Source organism: Betta splendens, chromosome 10 (genome assembly GCF_900634795.4).
Source record: "Betta splendens chromosome 10, fBetSpl5.4, whole genome shotgun sequence".
Lineage (NCBI taxonomy): Eukaryota > Metazoa > Chordata > Actinopteri > Anabantiformes > Osphronemidae > Betta > Betta splendens.
The window spans coordinates 16,962,891-16,981,764 of record NC_040890.2 but is presented as its reverse complement, the minus strand read 5'-3'; the positions used below and the strand labels follow the sequence as shown (position 1 = coordinate 16,981,764).

The 18,874-nt window shown below is 42.2% G+C and overlaps 3 protein-coding genes and 1 non-coding gene across 5 annotated transcripts; all 4 read left to right on the top strand.

Annotated features, from left to right (window-relative positions):
- Positions 1 to 4,928: 4,928 nt before the first annotated feature.
- gar1 (GAR1 homolog, ribonucleoprotein) lies at positions 4,929 to 6,953 on the top strand. 2 transcript variants are annotated; one of them, XM_029165336.2, is made up of 7 exons: positions 4,929 to 5,044; positions 5,303 to 5,481; positions 5,685 to 5,839; positions 5,937 to 5,996; positions 6,116 to 6,227; positions 6,333 to 6,479; positions 6,570 to 6,953. In XM_029165336.2, the coding sequence occupies exons 2-7, from the start codon at positions 5,316 to 5,318 to the stop codon at positions 6,578 to 6,580; spliced, it is 651 nt and encodes a 216-aa protein (XP_029021169.1). In that variant the 5' UTR covers positions 4,929 to 5,044; positions 5,303 to 5,315; the 3' UTR covers positions 6,581 to 6,953. The 2 variants fall into 2 exon arrangements, with proteins under 2 accessions (XP_029021169.1, XP_029021170.1); XM_029165337.3 differs by lacking the exon at positions 4,929 to 5,044 and having other exon boundaries at positions 5,099 to 5,481.
- Positions 6,954 to 7,680: 727 nt separating this feature from the next.
- trnae-cuc (transfer RNA glutamic acid (anticodon CUC)) lies at positions 7,681 to 7,752 on the top strand. The gene has a single exon. It is a non-coding gene; the product is annotated as a tRNA-Glu (tRNA).
- A 128-nt stretch (positions 7,753 to 7,880) lies between these two features.
- Positions 7,881 to 11,342, top strand: LOC114864470 (alcohol dehydrogenase class-3). The gene is made up of 9 exons (XM_029165334.3): positions 7,881 to 8,010; positions 8,435 to 8,536; positions 8,640 to 8,781; positions 8,873 to 8,960; positions 9,197 to 9,416; positions 9,917 to 10,177; positions 10,270 to 10,405; positions 10,840 to 10,978; positions 11,128 to 11,342. The coding sequence occupies exons 1-9, from the start codon at positions 7,993 to 7,995 to the stop codon at positions 11,150 to 11,152; spliced, it is 1,131 nt and encodes a 376-aa protein (XP_029021167.1). The 5' UTR covers positions 7,881 to 7,992; the 3' UTR covers positions 11,153 to 11,342.
- Positions 11,343 to 11,979: 637 nt separating this feature from the next.
- Positions 11,980 to 15,949, top strand: LOC114864471 (eukaryotic translation initiation factor 4E-1A-like). The gene is made up of 7 exons (XM_029165335.2): positions 11,980 to 12,107; positions 12,873 to 12,976; positions 13,160 to 13,255; positions 13,369 to 13,432; positions 13,863 to 13,976; positions 14,121 to 14,260; positions 14,746 to 15,949. Exons 1-7 carry the CDS (start codon positions 12,090 to 12,092, stop codon positions 14,858 to 14,860), a joined length of 651 nt encoding a protein of 216 aa, XP_029021168.1. The 5' UTR covers positions 11,980 to 12,089; the 3' UTR covers positions 14,861 to 15,949.
- Positions 15,950 to 18,874: the final 2,925 nt, after the last annotated feature.

The following is an 18,874-nucleotide window of genomic DNA, read 5'->3' as shown; positions in this document are numbered from 1 at the left end:
CACACGACCACTGCCATGGTTTGACTTCCTTATTTTGCCCGCTCCCTGGGACACGGATGACATTTCATTTTTGTATATTCAGCACCAAGGTTGATATTAAGCTAATCTACCCGTGCTCCTGTTTGCTCTCAGGGATTTGGGAAGTATAGGCAAACACGGAGCAGGCGGGAGCTCCGGCGTCGACTTCCAGCAAAGCGCGGCAGCGAAGTGTTGGCGCTCCCAGCGTGAGCCTGAACGGGCCCACGTCCAACGCTGCCGCGCCACGACCACATGTTTGATGTCAGATCCGCCGCTCCGCTTTAAACCTGCGTGTTCTGCTGGCGGCGAAGTCGACCTTCCAACGGGAACCTGCTTAAAAACGAGCTCCCAAAGGAGCGCCGGGTTCCTGCAGCGAATGGGAGCAGGAAGTACACATCTGGATGCAGCATCTGGATGAAGCATTGGCTCTGGTCCCTGAACCTCACATGTGTGGACATGAGCATGTGTCCCCCCCCTGCACTCAATAATTCTGTACACTACAATTTATATCCCTAATTTATTGTCTCAGTGAATCTAAACGGGTCAGACTTGGACTCTTCCAGAAAAAGCCCTGGAAAAAGCCTTCAACTGTGATTTCCTGTGAAATAATTTAAAAGTGATTCATTTTCACTCCTTTAATGAGTTTATTTAAAACGTTGATTGTGTTTATGTAACAAAATGTCTAGTTTAGTCAGTAGCTTTGTGTTAATGAGTCTTAGTGCCTTTTGCTACTTACATAAAGCCCTTAAAAAGCTCAGGGAAAGCAATTAATATGAAAAAAAGGCCGTGTGATTCAGGACGTTGCTCCAGCTGCGTAGTCAAAGTACACGTAAATGTAAATTCAGCATTACTCACCTCGGTCCCGCTTGCCAGTGTGTAATTGAAAAACTGTGGGATGCTGGAGAATGAGTAATGGGGCCCAGGCACCTATAATGGATCATTTCAGGTTTCTTTTCTGTTCACCACAATGACCGGCCAAAGAAAAGTCTTTCAAGTGCGCTCAGTGAGGAGTGTGTTTGTTGGGCCGGGCCCAGCGCTGCTGCGGCCTGGCCGCGGGCCCGGCAGCCTCGTCTTTGGACAACAGTGAGCAGTCGAGGGGAGAAGCAGGAAAACAGAATGATGAACTTTACCGTGGTGGCAGAACAAGGTCGTCGTGACTCACCGCGCACTGACTTGGACTTTTCTCCTCTCGCCTCAACCTTGACACGCGTTTGAAGGCAACCTGGGAGATGAGTGGAGGGACAGATCAGCGTCTGAGACAGAAGCGTTCACAGCCAAACACGAGTGCAAACGAGACGTTTAACAGTTTAAGCGCCTTTGAAGATTATGGATTCTTCTCAGCTGAGTGGAGTTCACTTCAGCTGTTCTGATTTGTTATTGTTGATATTTATTATTGCTATTAATAATCCTGAATGTCCTGAATGTAGCTGCAATTAATTGAACTGGAACTACAAAACAATCATTATTTTTTGTGTAATATGTGACAAGTTCCAAATACTACACATTTAAAATACTAGAAAAAAAAATTATCTTAACAAAATGTATTTTAAGCATAAATTTTAAATTGGTCTAAAATACTAATGGGTTTTGTTTAAAGCAACTAAACTACACATAAACAAATCTGCTCTGTTTTATTAATAACAATATGGGTTGTGCTGTTTTATTTTATTAGTTAGAATTTGATTTTAAAAAATAAAAGAGTTATGAGCAACACAGAATAAGACTGTACACGATCCACAGGGTAAATGAGTGATTGTGCCACATTCCTCCTTTAATGCATATGGACTTTGGTAGATTGTTCCATACACGAACGTAACCTGCAATTTGGTACTAATTATATTCCTGCAATCACACAGAGAAAACCTTCACAAACATTCCCAGGAATTATCGAGCTCCGTGCGGCTGTGGAAAACAGGGGAGCAGTAAACGGAGCAGGTTTGGGACGCGGCTAAATCTCCCAGTACTTTCCGCGCGCTTGTGAACCTCTTCTTGGGGATTAGGGGGAAAACACACGGGGTCTGGGAGAAATATCCCCCCCCACCTCCAGCCCACAACCACATGATCACGCTGTTGACTCAGTGTTGGCACGCTGAAAAAGGCCTCGTGGCTCCAAGTCTGTCACCGGCGAAGGTCAAGCGAGCGAGGACGACCATCGTATGGATCTTTGGGCCGGTTCCTATAATGAAGGCTGACTTATAAAATACAAGTAGTAGAAACAAAATAGGAAACGTGCTCTGAAATGCCCTCGTGCAGCAGCTCGGCTGAGGCACGGGCACCAAGCGTCTCACTCTGTGGCTCCTTCCCACACACAGCAGCCTTCAGCATGACCCACCAAACAAAGGAGTGCCATGATAGCACCCTGCAGCTAATCCCTCAATTACTACTTTACTGCTGCTGTCAGACAAAACACAACACAAGCTTAAAGCTGTCACGCATAGATTTGGTTGCATACATCCACTACTGTATGTGTGAGTGTGTGTCTCTTAGGTAATAGTCATGTGTGGTCGCTCTAATCCGGCTCTTTGTTTCCAGTGTCTGATGCAACTTAGCTATGAAATAATGTATGACTGACAGATTACAAAATACAAAGCGTGGGGCTTAATGAGCGGAGCATGAGGCAGACACCACCGCAGCCAGTTGGCTCCAGCATCCAGAGACCACAGGCGTTTGCAGTGCGCATGTGAGGAGTGAACTCTTTAAAGTGTTCATGAGGACGCAGCATGATCACAATAACATCTGCAATTTACAGAATTCATTTGAATCAGTTTTAAGATGCTTCTTTTGATGCTGAATAGAAAATCTCACCGCTACCCGTTGATTTAAACAAGCATCATAGCAGGTCACACTATGTGATTAATTGCTTTTCCATATGTGCTTGTGAGTTGAATTGTAGGTTAGGTGATTGTACTGTATGTACAGTACCGTCGTACTGTCATCATCACAGGCAGTCGTCCCACAGGAGCGTAACTTAATAAATAAGGGCAAATCTCTTGATCCCCGTCTAAACATTGTGAAAGGTAAGGTGGCACTTTCTGACATTTTTTCCAGACATGCTTTTATTTGTGTGATGGCATTTACCTCATCTGGCATTTCTGTTGTTTGTCAATTATCTGCCTGAAGTTTGAAAGAGTTGTTCCGGGGAAGGGAGCAGAATTAAAGGTCCCCTCCGCGCCTCCTCTCCTTTCCTAGAGTGTCAGCGCCGGAGCCGCGTGGATGGATGTGAAACAGATGGACGTGACGGACAGTTCCTAAAGTGGGCGCAATGCGGCGGCGGCCGTAACTCAGAGCGCGTCCTCCTTGTATCAGTTGCACAACGCTGTGACAATTCCAGAGGTTGCCGAGTTCAAACACAAAGAGGGAGACGCGAACGAGACTTATGGTCATCACTTTGGACAGTTTTCCCATAGACGAGACAGACGTCCAGACACATGTCCCCGAGAAATCCATATAAATCTGTGAGCATGTCCAACATTTATAGATGCTGCCATTTATAGAGGCCGTCCAGTGACACTCACCTGTGACAACTTATCTTGCTCCTTGCTTTGATCTTTCCATCTCCCAACACTTTGGTTTTGATTCTTCAAGACGTTTCCAGCTCTTTACTTTTAGATTCTTTGGGGGGTTTGAGCTGTGTAATCTGATTGATAGCCCACAGGCAGAGGAGACCAACATTAGGGAAGAGCACCAATTCATTTCCCACAAAAAAAAAAGCGGTAGAAAAGCTGCAGACGCTGCCAAGAGTATTCATCTGATGTGAATGCAACCTCAATAAAACACATTCCTTCTGCAGCTATTTCAGGTCCTCAATCCCCAAACAGCCTTTTGTCTCCTGTCCTGACTGTGCACACTTTTAATTTAGCCCCATCTCGTTGACTCCCTGTTAGTTCAATATATTATATTACCCAGGACAAAATCTGGAAAGCCTGACCACATAAAGCAGATACTTTCCCCAGCAGATGACAGATCCAGCCATTTGGTCCCCGCGTCCTCTACTCCATCTTCTTTACAAGGCTGTATAATTCCAGCTATCACTACACACTGATATGAGGAGCAGCCACGCTGTGTTATAATAGATGCTGCATAAATCAGTGGTTTACAGTCGAGTTACCAATGGGCGCAAAATATTCGGTTCTGATCATGTTTTTAAGCATTTGAAAAAATACAGACTCTTTTTTCTAGTAATGTTAGCTATTTTATAGCAAGATTTGATGGACATGAACAGAGGCTTGCATGGCTCAACACTGCCATCTAGTGGGAATTATACTTTTAGTTACAAAGTCAAGGATGGGGAAAAGTTAAAAGAAAAGTTTTCAGAATTTATTGTAAAATTGTATTGTATTGCATGCATAATCCTGGGTCAACCCCTGTGATTGTGTGGCGTTGTCTGGCAGTTTTATAGACTGATCAGTCTTGATGCTGAGGAAGAAGAAGAGGCTTCGTTAAACTCATCAGCCGAAGACCACAGCCAGTCTCAGCTGCAACATAAGGAATCTTTTTTTAACTTTGGTGCACGCGGAGTGGAAGTTGGCAACATCACTACATTATCTTTATTACAGAGAAGCTTCATACATCACAATCATTTTTAAAGACATATACATTATATACAAAAATGTACTGGTGTTATTTAACTTGTTTTAGCACCTGATGTACCGCGAGCCTTTTCTAATAATGGTATCTACTGACATCTAGTGGTAAAATATATATTTGCGCCTCTGATATTTAGAACAATATAAAATTCTAATTAATTACTTTGTAATTATAAACTGCGTAATGTGACTTTTATAATAAACACGGTAGGGTATAAATGATGGTCATGTTGAGTAGGACTCTTCCTCGATGGATCGAGCCTGTTCGCATTGTTTCTGTAACTAACCAGCTGACTGTTCCTTTAAGAGAAATGTGAAGCGGGAGGAGTTTTGATTTTGCGACATTTCCTGACGCTGGTAAACACTTTCCGGCAGTGTTTGGTCACACGTGTTGTCATCGCATGGAAGCGGAGTAAATAACCAGACGACTGGTCGAAACTGTGAGTTTTTGTGTTATATGTGCGGGTGAATAATGTCGTAGAAGCTCCAGAGTCTGTACTTTAAAGTGCATAACTAACTAGTTGACTTATTTCGCGTCTCTGTGTAAACATTGAATTACTTATCTGCGCTAGCATGTTAGCACTGGCTAATAGTTATTTAGCTGCGCTTAGCTAGGTTTTGCAAGGTTTCATGTGTGTCCTATTCTGATTCGTTTTTTAATGGTTCATCCTCCCGCTTTGTTTTATTTCACACATAAGATCAGAAAAGAAGATGTCTTTCAGAGGAAGGGGTGGAAGAGGTGGAGGGTTTAACGGACGTGGAGGAGGGGGAGGCAGGGGTGGAGGAGGCTTTGGACGCGGCGGTGGATTTGGACGCGGCGGTGGCAGAGGTGGTTTTAACAGACAGCAAGACTTTGGTCCTCCTGATCACGTTGTCGGTAAGTTCATCAGCTCAGAAATATCCATGTTAAAGACGTGTTTCAGAGCAGCAGACACAAAGTAGGTACCTTCAAGAGAAATGCAGCAGAAAAGGCTAATGTATTATATTTATATATAATATATTTTATATTTGTATTCTGGTATTCGTGGAAAGTGCAGTAGCCACCATGACTAACGTTTTCATTGTATTTCCTCTTTGCAGCACTAGGAGAGTTTGTGCATCCGTGTGAAGATGATATTGTGTGTAAGTGCACAACTGAGGAAAACAAAGTTCCTTACTTCAATGCACCAGTATACTTGGAAAACAAAGAACAGATTGGCAAGGTGGATGAGATATTTGGCCAGCTCCGGGATTTCGTATCCTTTCTGTTGCTCTTGTTAGAGACTTTGTTTGATTGTATAGAGAAGAAAGTATTCTGGTGACTCTGGTTGTGTCCTTGACCTATTGTTGCAGTATTTTTCAGTCAAACTTTCTGAAAATATGAAGGCATCTTCATTCAAAAAATTGCAGAAGGTATGAAATGTTTTTTATAAAATGTTTGTTTTTGTTTTCAAAAATATTTAAAATCACTCTCAAAGCTGACAGTGTATCAGATGGGTATCTGATAAACCTAACATGGAATGTTTCTTTAGTTCTATATAGATCCAATGAAGCTCCTCCCACTACAGAGGTTTCTTCCCAGGCCTCCAGGAGAGAAAGGGCCACCGAGAGGAGGCCGTGGAGGACGAGGTGGTGGTCGTGGCGGTGAGGCATCCACAACCATTTCCATCTAACGCAGTTTTTAAAATCCTCTACATAAACAGAGAGAGCGTACTGACTTCTTTTGGATTTATTTTTTTGTAATTCCAGGTGGTTTTCGAGGAGGAAGGGGCGGAGGTGGCCGCGGTGGGGGATTTGGAGGTGGTCGAGGTGGGGGATATGGAGGTGGCCGCGGTGGAGGGTTTGGAGGAGGTGGAGGCTTTAGAGGAAGAGGAGGCGGTGGACGTGGATTCAGAGGTTGGCATTGTTTTGTTTTTGATATGAAAGTGCTAGTCTTGCCACATACTTTATGTAAAACCCTTGATGTCTTTTTTTTCCTGCTTGCAGGAGGAAGATGATCATACGGCACTAGTCTGGTGTGAGCTTTCCATCCCTCTACATCTACTTGAAGAAGATATCCGTTTCCTACTAGTGCCTGGCCTGTTGGCCTCGGAAAATGGATGTTGGACCTCTAATTGTAGAACCTTCATGGACGTTATTGTTTTATTTTTGTACTTATTCTGTATGAGTGATGGACCTTCGTGGTTCATTTGTGTGCTTGTGCACACCATAGCAAGGACATCTTTTTGAACATCTATGAACAGGCTTGTCATTCTCCTGTTATAACTGTGTTACAACCTGGTTGACCAGGTGTTTATTTGTAAAATCTCATCATATTGTCACAGTTTTGTTAAAGGCCTTTAATTAAAAGATGCTTTGTAGTTGTGTCTATTTTGCCTAGTTTTGTCTTGTCTGCACAGGTTAACGTGTGTAGTCTGACACTAAATGGCTCATTTGCAAAGTAATCTGCTTTAGAGGCATGGTGCCTTTGTGCTCACTCGGTTGAAGAAATGTGTGTATGAGTTTATTACACCGCCTGGCCAAAATAAAAGGTCACACGCTCTGTTATTTTAGCTCTGGTTACGGCACACATTCGCTGTGACATTGTTTCACTAAACATCTGCAAAGTCAACATTTATTTACACCCAGTGTTAATTATTTTTTTTTACCAAGATCTTGCATTAATGATGTCTGACCTCTGCACAAAGACTTCTCCAGCACATCACAAAGATTCTCAGTGGGGTTATGGTCTGGATCTGGTCAATCTATGTGTGAAAGTGATGTCTCATGCTCCCTGAACCACTTCTTCACAATTTGAGTCTGATAAATTCTGGAATTGTCACCTTGGAATATGCTGGTGCCATCATGGAAGAAAAAACCCACTAATGGAAGAACGTGGTCATTCAGTACTGTATGTCCAGGTAGTCAGCTGACATCATTCTTTGAGCACATAGTGTTGCTGAACTTAGACCTGACCAACTACAGCAACGTCAGATCACTAATCTAGGTGGTGAACTCTTTTTGGCCATGCCGTATGTTTGTCTATATGAATTAAAATATTGAACTCCGATTATGATGTTGACCCTTATGAGTCAAATTGTTCTATCTCAACTCGAAGTCCCTGGTGGTCTAGTGGTTAGGATTCGGCGCTCTCACCGCCGCGGCCCGGGTTCGATTCCCGGTCAGGGAACTTAGCTTTTTACGATAGTGACCTAGCACTGGTTATATTATATACACTTTTCAATCAAAGAATGGTATATATGTAACAATACCTGACGTCTTGCTTCAACAAAGTTGGTCACAGACAGAATTTGGCTCCAAAAGGTCTCATTTCGGCTTGACGCAAACGTCTCCTCGTCTCTCATTGGTCCAAACGTTTATTGCTTTACGGCCGCGCCCCGCCTCTTCCTCTCGCGCTGAAGGAGCAGTCATGGAGACAGCTGGAAAAGTAAGTCGGCTCCTCTTCCCACAAAATGCACAAGAGTTTCCAAAAATGCATTTTCCAATTGTATGCGTGTCGTTGTGGCGCCATTTCACGTGATGCGTGAACACATGGCGAACGCTGCACGCTGTGCGCCGTCACGCGCGTTGAATGAACAAGTACAAAGAATCAGTGTTTCACTGGTTCAGCGAGCTCAATCACTCAACGACCCGCTGCAAAGCCCGTCTGGAGATTCAAGCGCTTATATGAATGCCCCGAATGCTTTTAACGCGGGGCGTTAACGGGCTTTAGGCAAACAATAAACTGTTGCGTAAGCGCGCATGGAGTTCAAAGGCTAAGCACGGTGCGCCACGACCTGCCCGCTAAGCAGCTGTCATGGCTGCAGAGTCTTCATAGTTTGATAAAGACACGTGTTGTGCTCTGCCCGCAGGTGATCAAGTGCAAGGCAGCAGTTGCTTGGGAGCCTGGGAAGCCTCTTTCCATTGAAGAGGTGGAGGTAGCCCCACCTAAGGCTCATGAAGTCCGAATCAAGGTAATCCAAAGCCGCTTCATGCCAAAACCCCCAGCACGCACCCTCCCATTGTAAAATTGGGATGTACGTTATATTAAGCCTCAATGAACACGTTGTCTGTCAGCTCTTTGCTACGGGGGTGTGTCACACGGATGCCTACACTCTGAGTGGGAGCGACCCCGAAGGGCTTTTCCCTGTCATCCTGGGCCATGAAGGCGCTGGCACAGTGGAAAGTGTCGGCGAGGGTGTCACCAAATTCAAGCCAGGTAAAGAACGACCTGTCGAAAACTCAAGCTTAGTTATGCAAAATGTACATAAGCGTATGAATTTTAATTGTTGATGTTTCATTCGTCACAGGTGACACTGTCATCCCGCTGTATGTGCCACAGTGTGGTGAATGCAAATTTTGCAAAAACCCAAAAACCAACCTTTGCCAGAAAATTAGGTACGTTCTAGTTAGTGAATGCTCGATGTGACGGGTAAAAACTAAAATGTAAAAGTCTCTGTGGCAGAAGTAGAAGCCGCGGTTATTACACTAACAGCCTGAGGTTTCTCCTCTGGGCAGCCAAATCAAAGCTCAGTCATCAGTTGCAGCTTCTGGTTTCATCAAAATGCGCAAAGATTTAGTTTCATCATCTTCACATGAAAAGAAATGATCTTTTTTGTGCCGGCACCCTGCAGAGTAACCCAGGGCCAAGGCCTGCTTCCTGATAAGACCTCCCGCTTCACTTGCAAAGGAAAGCAAGTGTTTCACTTCATGGGCACGAGCACCTTCTCAGAGTACACGGTGGTGGCTGACATCTCTCTGGCCAAAGTGAATGAGAAGGCTCCGCTGGATAAAGTGTGCCTTCTTGGATGTGGCATTTCGACAGGTTACGGTGCTGCTCTCAACACCGCCAAGGTGGGTATTACAGCCTGTCGGCCGTGCAATAAGACTGATAAAAACCTCTGCAGCTGAAGCGTTTTCTCCTTCATCTGAAATGAGAATGGAAAGTGGTGACAGCTTTTACTGTTTAAGCTCTCGACGCAGGACACGATTGTCACAAAACGTGGTTAAATGGGAAACTGTGAAAGGAGATGCATGATGATGTTTGTCACCGTTCCCAGATTTCGCTCTGAAATGGGTCACCCACGTTAATCATGCAGATTAGATGTGAATATGCATACAGGCTTGTTTGTTTCTAACTTGAAAGCAGATTTCAATGCATTAACAACTTTATTAGCGAGAGAGATTACATTTAGAAAGAAGCATTTAATGGAATCCATGCAGACATGATACTAGTGGACCCTGATACTGAAGTCAGGGTGTCTGTTTCCAAGTTCGTCACCTTTCTGATCCTCTGCTCCTGCATTGAAAAGAGACATTAAGTAAATCCAGTTCAATCCTTCACCCTCACACAGGTTGAGCCTGGTTCCACATGTGCTGTGTTTGGCCTCGGAGCTGTCGGCTTGGCTGTTATTATGGGCTGCAAGGCAGCTGGGGCAACCAGGATCATTGGCATAGACATAAATGCTGCAAAGTATGAAAAAGCCAAGGAGTTTGGAGCCACTGAGTTTGTAAACCCCAAAGACCACAGCAAACCCATCCAGGAGGTTTTAGTGGAGATGACAGACGGGGGTGTGGACTATTCCTTCGAGTGCATTGGAAATGTGCAAATCATGGTGAGTTGTGCTTGCTCCTTTTTGTTTTTTATGCAGAACAGGTAGTGAATCATGTATCTGTTTTAAATAAAGTCACCCATTTATTATTTCAGAGAGCTGCGCTGGAGGCGTGCCACAAAGGATGGGGTGAAAGTGTCATCATCGGTGTGGCCGGAGCAGGGCAGGAGATCTCAACCAGACCGTTCCAGCTGGTGACAGGCCGCGTGTGGAGGGGAACAGCCTTTGGAGGTGAGCGAGTGTTTTCTTTTCTTTTTTTAAAAGCTTAATGTGGTCTGGCAGCAGTTTCCAATTTTCTGTTAAAATCCTTTTATGTTATTATAATCTAAGTCAGAAGGCATTTTCAGACTGAAGTCAAATCAATGGGCAATTAAGCTTTTTTTAGATTTGCTTTTATTAGGCTGGGTTCAACTTAGTAATTAGACTCAATGATTGCAAATATGTTTTTAATGGAAACGTCTGTATCTATAGTGGCACTTCATTTAGCCTTGATGTAGTCTACTCACAAACTGTGCAACTGCAAAATGAAAAAAAACTAGATATTACTGTTCAGTGTTTTTTCCAATCTGGCCTCTTTAGCTTTTTCTGCTAATTAACACATGCCCATTTATTTAAATGCTCAAATGAAAATTCCAGTAGTTTAACTTGTCATAATCTTCCCCCAGGCTGGAAAAGCGTGGAGAGCGTTCCTAAACTAGTGGAAGACTATTTGAATAAGAAGCTGAAGGTGGATGAGTTTGTGACCCACACCCTGCCCTTTGAGCAAATAAATGAGGGATTTGATCTCATGCATGCTGGAAAAAGGTTAGAAGAAAATGTACTGTGGTCATTATTCTGGAAATCCGTCATTATTGAGTTTTTGTACACTAGTAACCTATTTTGTTTTCCACAGTTCAATTGAGATTTGCTCCTTATTTCCTGACCTAACATGTTTAAATGATTTCTCTCTGCAGTATTCGCACAGTGCTGACCTTCTGAAGTGCCTGAAACATTCACATCCTTCACGTGGTGCCATTAAACAATCTCTGCCTGTAGTAGCACTTATTTTTCTGCACTTGTTTTTATAATAAACTGGATGTTTAATGTTCCAATATGCATATTCTTACTAACAGAACGACACCAGATTCAAAGTAGGTAACTACCTAATTAAACCAGTTCTGAAAAAGCATGCATTCTGTCTCTCCTTCTCTTGGGAATAAGCCATTTTGTCACATTCACAGTTTAATAAAGGCATTTATTGACCTCACTTGACAGCATTTGCATAAAGTGCTACAGTCTTTATGCTGCACTTTGAGAAAAGACATTTGGCAAAACCAAATGTATACCATAACGCTTCACTTCTCTTTTAAAAAGAATAGTATGAATACTTAAGTTCTATAATGTAGGACAGAGTTTGGGTAAGGTTTCCAGAGTCTGAGATAGGACAGGAAAAGTTATTAGTAATCACACAAGCAAAAGTATTTTAAAATATTGCAGTAAATAACCAATATTCACAAATAATTTCTTCTGCCATAGGATTTACATCTAGTACAGTGTCTAGTGTATTATAGAGTATACTGCAATACTCTAATAGTGAAATACTGTCTCTGCTATCATTGCTCAGGCTTTTGCATACAGATATTGTAAATGCACCTGTCATGTGTTATCCTGCAGGATAACAACGTCTATTTGGTAAACAAGATGTGCATGCTGTTTAATAGTTGCCAGATTAGGTACATTTAATATGCACTCATTTTAGTGTTGTATGATTCAATTATTTAAAAGTCCTATAAAATGCATCAAAACGAAATAGAGGAGGAGTTACTCCATACCTCTCACACTACTCTTCAGCCGGTTCGCGCATGCGCTCTGGAGACTACCACGCGGACCAATCAGCTATAAGCAGACGCCTAAAGGGGAACGTGATGTGAAGAACATGGCGACCGCTCTGGTGGTGAGTGCCCTGAAACATGTTTGTAGCGGACCCATACAATTCAGATTTTACGCAAGTTGCGCAGTAACAATGGACAAGTTATCGACAGTTTTAACGCATTTACTAGCGAGATGGCTTCACTATTTACGAAACATTAAACTTCCTGTTGTTAACGTCACCTGACAGGTAACGGTTAGCCAAACATTACGATCGCAGTGTCACCTTTATCTCGCTGATTCTTAACGTTGACGCACACGAGGCGCCGTCTTTGCCACAAAATGTGCTGCTCACGCGGAAAAAGACGTCCGGCTGCAGACATGTTGGACACAGTCGACGCCAGGAGTGAAACTCCGTCGCCCGGGTGAATGAATGAACGAATGAATGAATGAGCTGTCAAGCGGTTGTGGCGCAGCTAAAGTTAACGTGGACGCTGACTGCTGAGCTTTAGTTTTCTACGCATCTGTAAACGGGCCTTGTTACAAAGTAATTTTCCTGAGAGCAAATATTCACTGTTCAGCATTTGCATCCAAGCAGAACTCCAAGAAAGTTCGTTCCTATTGGTTCCTTTTAGACTTCTGTGGGTTTCATGCGAAGGGCGTTCACTCTCAGGTTGAGCTGAATTTCCAGTTTTGCGTTTTTGAAATTGTACATTTTCTCTCCGTTTCCCTCCGTTGACTTGGTTGACGTGGTCCCTGTACTCACTCAGTATCAGAGCTCGACTTGGGGCCTGTCTGTGAACGTATTTATTTACTGTCTTTGTGTTTCTCTGTAATACGCGTGCTGTAGGTGTCAACTTCAGTTCCTACAAGCCTTGAACAGGAAAAACATGAGACGACGCTTCAGAAGGTTGTGAGTCCGGAATCTTACATCAAGCATCCATTACAGAACCGGTACAAGTTCCTCTATTTATTTTTTTCCTCAACAGTGTTGTTTCACATCCAACAGACTTTGTGTCAGCTTTATTTAGAAACTACAGAGTCAGTAGTTATATTTCCAGTGTTTAGGCGTTTCTTTTATTTGGATCACATGGTTGGAGACATCATCACTTTCTAAATGAACAACTTGTTTTGCAGATGGGCTCTTTGGTTTTTCAAGAATGACAAAAGCAAAACATGGCAAGCCAACCTTCGTCTCATTTCCAAATTTGACACGGTGGAAGACTTCTGGGCGTAAGTATTTTTATTGCTAGAAGATCATTGATTATAACTTAAGATCAAATTTAAACAGTTTATGGTGCAAGATAACCTTTTGACTAATGCACATGTTGCCTTTTCTTTTCCAGGTTATATAATCACATTCAGCTGTCGAGTAATTTGATGTCTGGCTGTGATTACTCGCTGTTTAAGGTAAAATAGCTGTACATTTGAACCAGTCAAGCTAAATTGTCCTTAACTTTTAATTGTTCACATTAGAAACATGATGATCAGACGATGATCTGGTTTTACGGTTCTGTCTTGCTGAACAACAACACAGCCCATAACGGTGTAGGTCATTCATACTTAGATAGGACCCAGCCCCCAAAAGGCGAGTTAGATTAAAACAAATCCAGGTCTGAACTAAACTGTGCATTTGTTTAAACCTGTTCAGTAATTCAGTCATTGCCGTCTTAGATGGAGTTAAATCAAAACAGTTTTCCAGTAAGCAACAAAAACAGACACACAGCCTCTAACCATTCTTTGCTTCAAATTCTTTTTAGTGGTTGGTGTTAATGTCTTATTTTACCCTGAAAAATGTCATTGTACGTAAAATAAAATGCAAGCATTTGTCTTGATTCAGGATGGGATCGAGCCCATGTGGGAGGATGAAAGGAATCGACGAGGTGGTCGGTGGCTCATAACTTTGTCCAAACAGCAACGCAAAGCAGACCTTGACCGGTTCTGGTTGGAGACGGTATTCATTCATTGTATCAGCCTAGTTATAATTGACTTTATAATGTGTAGTTATTAATCTATGAAACTGCCTAAGATGCTGACTGACACTGAAAATGGGGCCGCTCCTCATTAACTGACATTTGGACGTGTGATTTTCCTGCAGCTCTTGTGTCTTGTGGGTGAAACCTTTGATGATTACAGTGACGATGTATGTGGTGCTGTCATTAACGTCCGAGCCAAAGGAGATAAAATAGCAATATGGACGACAGATTATGAAAACAAAGATGCCATCACACACATAGGGTGAGCTAACCATTCAACGCACCAACTGAATTTATTAAATGTTACTTATGACCATTATTCTCATAGATGTACGTTACATAGACCTGCTTTTAAAAAGTAGTCAATACTCAGTTGTACAAACTAACATAGAAATCATAAACATGTTCTGAAGGAAAATATCATTTTATTCTGCAAGGAGTACTTTTTTCATAATATTTGCTTATGTCCACAGTTTCAGTACTTATGAAGATGAGTGGTACAAAACCTCAGTATCATCTCACAGCTCTAAAGGCTTGTGGAAAATCCCTCGGGGCTAAATTACATCCAGCGTAACGGTCTCTGTAGATCAGTTTGCTAGTGTGATGCATTAATGGCAATAGCCACAGGCAAGGATTATTGTTATTTCAGACTAGTATTTCGCTGTGATCTAAAACCTTGAATAAAAGTCTGGATTGTTTTTGTTTGTGTCACAACCTGCTGGGTTTGTCTTCTGCTTGTTTTCATAGTCGTGTGTATAAAGAGAGATTAGGCGTTCCACCCAAAGTGGTCATCGGATACCAGTCGCATGCAGACACGGCCACAAAGAGCGGCTCCACTACCAAGAACAAGTTTGTTGCCTAAGGACCAAAACCACCAACCAAGATTTGACGTTCTTTGCTCTGATCATGGTGGCACCATACGTTTTCTGTCATGTTTATCCAGCCAACATTTCAAGTTGCTTTCTCTTCATTTCCATCTTTTGTGTTCGTAAACTGTAGCACTATAAAATGATTCACTCTTTGTTGTTTTTTGTGGTGATGGGCTAAAGAAAATAAGTGTACTTGCAGGTAAACTGTAGCACTCTGGTCTCAGTTATGGTGGGCTAAAGATGCTTTGATGCCCTGTTTTTATTTTTAAATTCAGCTGCACAGTTCTGTACACTTGAATTATTGCAACATTTACCATTTGTTAAAAATACCAAATATTAAAGATTAAATGATAAGAGCATTTTCTACTTGATTCTAACTTGTAGATTTACTTTGTACGCCATACAGTACACCAGTTTGTCAATTTGCTGGGTAAATGTATGGGTTTATTGCACTTCTTTATATGATGTTTGTTTTCTTTCATTAGATCAAAATGGATCAACATTTTTTTTTTGTAAAATGCATGGTGTTTTTCACAAAACTTCCAGGGCTGGACCATGTTTGGCATCTATATGCAGGTGTTCTTCAGTGTGACGTTGCTTTATTGTTAATGCTGCAAAACCAAGCTCTTGATATTAAAACTTTTTTTTTCTTGTCTTTCATTTTCGTTAAAGATAAGAATGTCAGTTAAAAGAGCAGGGAAATAGGCTCAGATTCTAATGAGTGATTAAAGGTTTTATACCTTGAAGAATGTTAGTTGATGCCAAAGTGGACCAAGAGTTAAAGGCAGTTGTGTATTGTACCTTATTCATCTCTACTCAGTAGTTGATACTGATTCCTTTTCTTAGACGTACCATATAGAGTTCTAAAGCACAGGAAGGTGTGATCAGATGTTTATATTTTTATGTACAGGCCGTATTACAGTGTGAGGTGTTCTTTAACTTTTTTTAATTTCAAATGTTTTGTACGTGACAGAAGCCAAACGAGTTGTGCTCTGAATGTAACACCTTGCCTTTATATTTTCATTTACCTGAGTGGAGAATGTACAGAAAGAATTGATGTTAATAAAAAGGTACAAGATAAATGTGTTTCATTTATAATGCAATGTCAGGTATAGTAGAGAAATGCACTTTACACACTGCGTGGAAAAACAGTACACATCACAGGGACCTCAACCATCCCAGATGCTTTTACTGTGGAAGCTGTGTCTTTATCTTTTAGCCTTGTTTGTTGGTTTGACTCTAATTTACACTGGCAATGTGAAAGTCTAGTATAGCAACTCTGATTATCACTTCATGGTGTGAAGAGGTTTGCACCCGTTCGACCTGTATGGTCTCTTGAGGCTTTTATTTTGTGACTTATTTGCAGCATCAGCTTTTTTTCATTTTCTAATGACAGGACAATGCCGTCCTCAGTCTTATTTACTGTTTCACCTCTTTTTTGACCTCTTTCCTTGGTTATGTCAGATCCCTTTGTAACACAATTTCAGACACATCCAGTCATCCCTGTTTGTCCCATTCACAGGTCAGTGAGACCATTAGCCCATTTTCACATTTACGTGTGCATTTGTGTTGACTTGTGAGTGTTCCACAGAGCCGTGTGTCATCTGTGTGTAATTAGGTCCAGTGTTGCTGCTGCTGAGAAGGATTCACTGATTGTCAAATCAAAGGATACTTTGATAACATGGCTACTCATGATCGTGTTAGTTGTTGCAGAGATTATTAACTTGTAAAGAATGACATTCCCTAAATGAAGCTTCAAAGCTCCGCTTCCAGCTTGTTACAGAGCCATTAGCATTAATAGGCTTCCTTCACAGTTTCAGTGTTTTGGAACCTTGCTGCAGGGATTTGCTCTAATTCAGCCCCAGCAATGTTACAAAACCCATGCACTGATGTTAGTGCAGAACAACCTGCCAGGATCTGAAATTATCCAAAAGGTTTTATTGGTGGGTGGTTGAGGCCTGCTCCACAGGAAACCCATGCCAAAGAGGGAAAATCATCTTTCTATATCCATTTACTCACCGTTAGGAAAAAAACTCATTAAACAGTAAACAGTCTGAGTGATAATGAAGACGCTGCACCCTCGTATGCATGTCTCCACTAGGAGGCAGTAGAGCTACACACTTGTGTTGCGTACTGTAATCTTCCATCCTCCACAAACGTTTTGGAAGAGGAAATTGGGATTCCACATAGTGCGTCTCTTGCACACACTAGGGAAAGAAGATATCTGTAAATAGCAGCTGGATGTTTTATTTATTTATATGTATTCCCCCCACCATCACCCACAAAAAGAAAAGAAAAAGAAAAAAAAATCCACATTACAATTCCCTCCATATTGCCCCAGGCAACTGTCAACCTCCTGCTCACCAGCCCCTGTACAGCACACTAAAGGGGGACAGTGAGCGTCAGGCTGTGCACCCTCCACTTGACTGATGTTTTTGTACCACCTCCTATGCACAAGTGCGGGAGTTAAAAACCTGCATAGTGACATGACACTCTGGACGAGGCGGCGGCATAAAAGGCGGCAGATAGTGGCTCGCATCCGCAGGAGGTGCTGATTCTCTCTGTATTTCACGACAGACAAGTCACTGAACTATGTCTTGTTCACAGTAGCTCACCAGTGGCTGCGTGTGATGACTCTAAGCTAGGTTGAGTAGGTAGGATATTATCCATGGTGCCGCTGTCAGTGTCCTAGACTCATAATAATCGTGTCATCTTTCTGTCTGAACCAGAGGGAGTAATCCAGTCGTTTGCCAAGGAGTCTACAGGGGGCTTCATATCACACACAAATAATGCATGACTCCACTTAATACACAGATGAGCACATTTGAATCCATGGATTGTACGAGTTTTTAATGTACACCTAACACTTTGCCGATGGTGCTCATCCACTGGTCTCAACATCTGGCTTGTGATATTTGGTGACCTTAGACATGTGGGTCTTAAAAACGTGACTTGGGCATTGACACTTCATTAAACTGGAAAAATATGAGTTAAACATTCTTTAAAGGTATAACATTTACACAATAATGTTAATATTCATTTATTTTAAGTGTTTAAGCACAGTTATTAGCGTGTCTGCTGTATTTTGACATTTGTGTGTGGTTGGCTGAACAGGGATAGCATGAACATGCACATGACAAACAGAAGCCAGATGACCACATGAACGGCAACGTTTATGTGAATCTCAAACAGATCTGGCATAAAAATGTTAATTATAAGCTTGGTTACTATACTAGCAGCTACCGGGATGTGTAATGTAGCATTAGTGTCTTTCTCACATTACGGTGAACTGAGAGCAGCGTAAAAGCCTGTGAAACGGTCCTAAATTGTGTACTTTGCTTGTTCTTTGCCGTGTTTGTCCCGTGTTATGTGTACCGATGCACGTTGTTCTCCGAACCACTTTATCCCAACTTGTTTTCATAGAAAATGCTTTGCAAATAAATTAAAGTTTTTTCTTGACTCGTTGGAAATGGAAAGGCTGTAGGGCTAAAAGCAGCGAACGCTGGGGACGCGTAGCTCATATTTACACTCATAATTGCTTCAAACAGAGCCGCGTTCGAGTATGCGGAAGGCATTTCGCTGCCCAAACAGGGATCAGCTCACACAAGAGAGTCAGCGTTGTCTGTGTCTAATCTAAAAGAATCCCAGTTCATTCACGTGCGGATCAATGTCACACTTCATTACGAGTTTATCCAAAGAAGACGATGCGAGAATGTTTTTTTTTAAAATCACACATAAACTAAAGGGGATAAAATTACACATGGTTTCTCTCAGTCTCTTCTGCGAACAGACTGTTAAAAGCACCAACACATCTGTAAATGAGAAACCGGCTGCAACACGAGGAAGGAGCCTGCACCCCGCAACACAAAGATGCTCTATCTGCAGCTGTGGCGCCAACATGACATTGCTTAATGAAGTGAAGAACCACTGTAAGCTAATATATTTAGCAGTTCAATGAGTTGCAGTATGAAAGTACTCTGGTAGCAGAATCTGTACACAGGCGTCTG

Excerpts from the sequence above, each read along its gene's own strand:
- gar1 (XM_029165336.2), top strand. The coding sequence starts at position 5,316 with ATGTCTTTCAGAGGAAGGGGTGGAAGAGGTGGAGGGTTTAACGGACGT. Across the intron at positions 5,840-5,936 it reads TTGGCCAGCTCCGGGATTTC|TATTTTTCAGTCAAACTTTC; the intron begins GTATCCTTTCTG and ends CTATTGTTGCAG. Across the intron at positions 5,997-6,115 it reads CATTCAAAAAATTGCAGAAG|TTCTATATAGATCCAATGAA; the intron begins GTATGAAATGTT and ends ATGTTTCTTTAG.
- LOC114864470 (XM_029165334.3), top strand. Across the intron at positions 8,537-8,639 it reads CTCATGAAGTCCGAATCAAG|CTCTTTGCTACGGGGGTGTG; the intron begins GTAATCCAAAGC and ends GTTGTCTGTCAG. Across the intron at positions 10,406-10,839 it reads GAGGGGAACAGCCTTTGGAG|GCTGGAAAAGCGTGGAGAGC; the intron begins GTGAGCGAGTGT and ends ATCTTCCCCCAG.
- LOC114864471 (XM_029165335.2), top strand. Across the intron at positions 13,256-13,368 it reads ACGGTGGAAGACTTCTGGGC|GTTATATAATCACATTCAGC; the intron begins GTAAGTATTTTT and ends TTTCTTTTCCAG. Across the intron at positions 13,977-14,120 it reads ACCGGTTCTGGTTGGAGACG|CTCTTGTGTCTTGTGGGTGA; the intron begins GTATTCATTCAT and ends ATTTTCCTGCAG.